The 4,956-nt window shown below is 27.8% G+C and overlaps 1 protein-coding gene across 4 annotated transcripts in view; it reads right to left on the bottom strand.

The window, feature by feature from the left end:
* Positions 1–4,956, bottom strand: part of LOC106458452 (fat-like cadherin-related tumor suppressor homolog) — a 171,380-nt gene that overhangs the window by 55,701 nt on the left and 110,723 nt on the right. For all 4 annotated transcript variants that reach the window (XM_022384954.1, XM_022384974.1, XM_022384960.1 and 1 more), the window contains exons 4-8: positions 4,151–4,309; positions 3,060–3,212; positions 2,438–2,651; positions 2,130–2,269; positions 489–652 (exon numbers count right to left, since the gene is read on the bottom strand). In XM_022384954.1, the coding sequence (XP_022240662.1) occupies positions 489–652; positions 2,130–2,269; positions 2,438–2,651; positions 3,060–3,212; positions 4,151–4,309 (830 nt within the window). The remainder of the gene's footprint in view (positions 1–488; positions 653–2,129; positions 2,270–2,437; positions 2,652–3,059; positions 3,213–4,150; positions 4,310–4,956) is intronic.

Raw genomic sequence — 4,956 nt, 5'->3', positions numbered from 1 at the left:
TAGGACGCAAGCAGATTTTGACATCAAATTTTGGGGTAAAAAAGTGTATCTTATACACCGAAAAATACGTTACATTTTTTAAGTTAAATTACCATCTGACAGTTTTAAATGCCATTCTCCAACAAGTCACCATGACACATCTTTATCAGTTTCTTACTTACCTTATTATTTCAATAAAGAAATAATAAAGCACAAAATAAATTAAAATGCTACTTTTTGTCTTAATAAAATACAGAATATTTAATCTTTTAATTCATCAAAATAAGCTACAAAGTTCAAAAATGGTGTTCACAAAAAAGGGGGTGATTAGCTAGCAGTGGTCAATAGAATTTGGAAGTTTGAATTTTGCTTCTTCTAAATGCATGTTAATAGTTTGGTTAGTTTAAATACATTACTGTTTTCAGGTGGTACACTTACAATTCTTATTGTAACATTATTTATTTGTGCAATATATAAATGTGCATGCAAATATACTGTGACAAATTTACCTATTATAAATGGAGTAAAAAAGTTGTTCTTCTTTGTCATGGTCTTTTGCTGACACATGTAAAATTTCCATCCCTTGGGTAACACTTTCATTAACAGTTACTGTATACTTGAACTTGGTAAAAACTGGTCTATGGTCGTTTATATCTTTCACATCCACTTTCCTCTGTACAGATTTGTTCAAAATTTAATATATTTAAATTGATAAAGCCATATATTATAATCAAAAAAGATCCTTTATTATTAAAATTATATCTACTAAGAGCAAAAGCAGTAAAATTATAATAGATCAACTTACACTTTTAAGATGAAATTTAAACATATGAAATTAGCATAAAACAAGAAAAAAACAAAAGCAGAACCTATAATTGTCAGACAAAACAATGTTCTATAAGTTAAATAATTAGTTTGTATGGCTATTTCGAATGCAACGTAGCTTACATTCATCAAATTAAAATAATTAGTCTATCATGTTCTAAAAAAAAAGAATAATGCAAAGTAATAGCTGTAATTGTTAGGTTATTTGAAACATAGACTTTAAAAATGAATATATGATTGTTATTCTCTGTTTATTTAAAACTTAATGTACAAATATTTTGCATTGAGCCTTATATATTAGGTTAAGAGTTTCTTCTCCATAACAAAAAATATTTATTTACATCTAAAATTAAGGTTTTTGTTGTTGATTTTATTTGTTTTTTGGTGTGTGTTTTTTCCATTGGATGAATGTTGTTTCTCCTCTAGTGATTTTGAGCAAACTTATTCAAATAAATTTATATTTCAAAGCTGAAGCTCTTCTGAACAATGGGTACATAAATTTTCTTAAAAATAACTTTTATTTGAATTCAATTAAATAACAATGTTTTATCTTTGTCTACAATAACATGTTACCTCTTAAAAGACTTTTGCACAAGTACAAAATAGTTTGACCTATAATGTATCATTATTTTTTTTACATAAAAATATAGACCCAATATTACATTAATTGGTCTTTTATTCTATAGCACAAAATTCTAAACAAATAAGTAAACATGTCTGTTAAAAAATGTATAGAATATCATGAACTGAAGATTACTATATATATATATATATATGGAATGAATTTTTTAGTTAAACACCTATTAAACTGAAAATATTATGCATTTATTTTCATTAAAATTAATTAGACTAATCTTTTCAGAACTAAATGTTCCTTTGAATCATTTTAACTTGATTACTTTATTGCTTTCTGAGCCACAAAATAATGTATTCATAAATACTGTTACAACTAACAACTGTTAAAAATGTAAAAAAATTTTGTAATAATCATTATCAAAATTTTATAACTGGTTAATAACAGGTATAACAATCTTACAGTCACAGTTTATAAGTTTCATACACATATAAATCAAACAGCACAGATGTGAAACTGGTTTCTAAGTATAAAATTATCACTACAATACATACTCATCAAAAACTAAAACTGGATGTCAAAATCTCTAAATATATCCTAATAGATCTACATTACATACTATTATGAAAAATATATATGAAGCATTACAAGTTTCAGTAACTAAGCCTTCTTATATTAGGTTAATGGTTCCTTCTGCATAACAAATTAAGTGTTTACTTTGTATTAAAAATACATTATTAAGTGTACAAACCACTGTGTATACAGTATAGATTCCATCTGTAACACTGATGTTTAAGTCATACTGACTGCACACTTCACCATCTACTGGCTCTGCTAGAAGAACTGCACCACCATCATTTTTCATCATAAATTTTTCATCTTTATTACCACCTATTAAAAACACAACATAAGTCTGACAATGCTGATAATGAAACCATAATGGGATCACATCAAAACTCATTATGAACGTTTTTGCTTCTCAAATTCATTTAACTACTTTATAACATGATAAAGTGAGTACTTTCAGGAAATTTCACTAAAAAAGAATTAGAATCTTACCAACAATTGAAAACCATAGTCTGTCTCCATCTTTATCCTCTGCTTCAATTAACATAACCATCTGTTGCACTGGATCACTTGCAGTAACTACATTGTATGATTCTGATTTCTTAATAACAGGAGAGTACCGAGACTTCTTAGGCCCTTCAAAAGCTTCAATAAGAACACGTACTGTTACAGTGTGTTTTGGTTCACCGTGATCACTAGCCTGTACCTTAAAAAAGGTGACATCACATTAATTAGAAAATCAGATATTAAATCAACATTTTTAATACAATTAATAATCATATACAATTCACTAAGTTATCACCATTAAAACTAGTATTGTCTCAATTATTTCCTAATCTTTATCACATTTCCATCACTCATTCACATTAAAATAAAATATATCAACACAAAGAGAGACCTGTTCATAACTCTTCAAATTAAACAATTACAGAAAAAGTTATTAAAAATTATATCTCACTCCAGATACACATAAATTTTCAAGTTATTACAATATTCCAGTTGTTTTATATAATAAATGTTGTTAAGTTCTATGCAGGTTGCTAATAGGTCTCTACAGTTTCAACCGGGATGTTACTTAAACGTTTCAAATCTAAATAACAAATCTAATACTTACAATAAGTTCATATTCTGCACTAGTCTTGAGGATTTTATCAGATGTAATAACTCCAGTTTTTGGATTAATATAAAAATAATCCTCAGTGCTTGATTTCAGTATACTGTACTCTAGAACACCATTAGGTCCCTCATCATGATCAATTGCAATGACCTATGGAAATAATTTTTCAATAAATTACAGATACCAGTATGTTAAAACTTCACACTCTGCTAGATAGAAACACAGAATACATAGCCATGAAATTATGGATGCTTGAATAACATGAGGATTTATTAAGCAAATACCTGTGATAAATAATAGCAAATAAATATAAAAGACCATCAAAACTCAGTAGCTATCTAAAAATTTAATAAAATTTATGTAAAAAACGATTGAAACATAATTACAGTATAATTAGTATATGATCAAAGTAGACTAGATGAATTACATTGAATTATAATTTCTAAATATATTTGTAAATAAAAAATAAAATGCCAAATTTATACATATAAAATGCTAATATCATCCAAAAATATTCAATTTCAGTACCAGTTTGACTACAAACACACATAATATTGTTAGGGACAGCTTACTATTTATTATGAGTACGCAGTTTTATTTAAGTACTATTCTTAAGTTATTTCATCACCAAATGCCGAAAAGTTCTTGCTAACAATCAATTACATATTGACTGGTATGTGTGTGAATGTTGTAAGTTAGGTACTTCCAACTTCTTCAGTTTGGTCTTTGAAAACACAGTGAATCTGAAAACCTAAGCTAACAAGTAACTATATTTAAATTTTAAAATGAATACCAATTATAAGCCACAAAAAATATAACTGCTGGAATAAATTTCACAAATTAACTAGATTTGATATTCTTATACTTCTTCTTATTTCTTTTCTGGTAAGTAAATTCGAAATTAACAAAATATAAATGACAATCCATAGACACAAATACTGCTTCTATAATGTTTTTCTTTTTTTAATATTACAACTAACTGGCCTTCTTTTTCTAACCTAGGTTTTTTAATGTCATTTTAAAGTACAGCCAGAATTTTGCACTTAAAAAGGTCTTTTTTAAAGTAATATCAGAATTTTTAACCTTACCCGACAAAGAAGCTTTCCAATCATCTTGCTGGATGCCAGAACAGGACATCGATATAGTGATTCTGTGAATCTTGGTTCATGGTCATTTATGTCTTCTACAGTCACTACCACGCGGGTTGTGGACGACAAGGAGGGCACACCTGAATCACTAACTTTGACCTTATGAGACAATATTTACAACAAAGTATTTTATGTAATGCTTAAAGTCAATCTGACTACTAGCTCAAGATTAATAACAGTACTATATCATTATTTTACAAAATAATCAATATCGCTATAATTTATATGTTTGATGGAATTTACACAGTAAATTATGCTGTGCTATATAAATATTTCTTGTACATAAAAAGAATATTCATTCATGGTATTGAACATTAAGCAATTAAACTTATTTCGTCAACCAAAAATTTCTTCTTCATGAACTTGGTGTGTTACTAATACAAATTTAATATTTATAACTAGCATATTTTCATTAAAGTTATCATTTTCCTACACTGAAAATATGTAGCTATTGTCGTTCAGTGCTTCCCTCTATTTGCCAAATCTTTTCCGCATGCCACAAGAATTTTACTCCTTCGTACTCCTCGGTTCACATGGTTTAAATAATTCACGCATGCAAATCATTATGCGACAAACATCCACCAATAAATGTGCCTCTACCTAACTGTCACTTCGAGTTTAGGCAGAAAACTAAGCACCAGTGGAGAGAAAGGGTAGGAGGTGTAAGCGGAAGTAAGTACCTGTCGAAAATATATTTTCAGTGTATGAATATTATAACTTCTGACAAGGTACCTTACTTCTGCTCA

The sequence above is a fragment of the Limulus polyphemus genome, unplaced genomic scaffold, assembly GCF_000517525.1.
Source record: "Limulus polyphemus unplaced genomic scaffold, Limulus_polyphemus-2.1.2 Scaffold23, whole genome shotgun sequence".
NCBI classification, from domain to species: Eukaryota; Metazoa; Arthropoda; class Merostomata; order Xiphosura; family Limulidae; genus Limulus; species Limulus polyphemus.
This window is presented reverse-complemented; position numbering and strand designations above follow the sequence as displayed.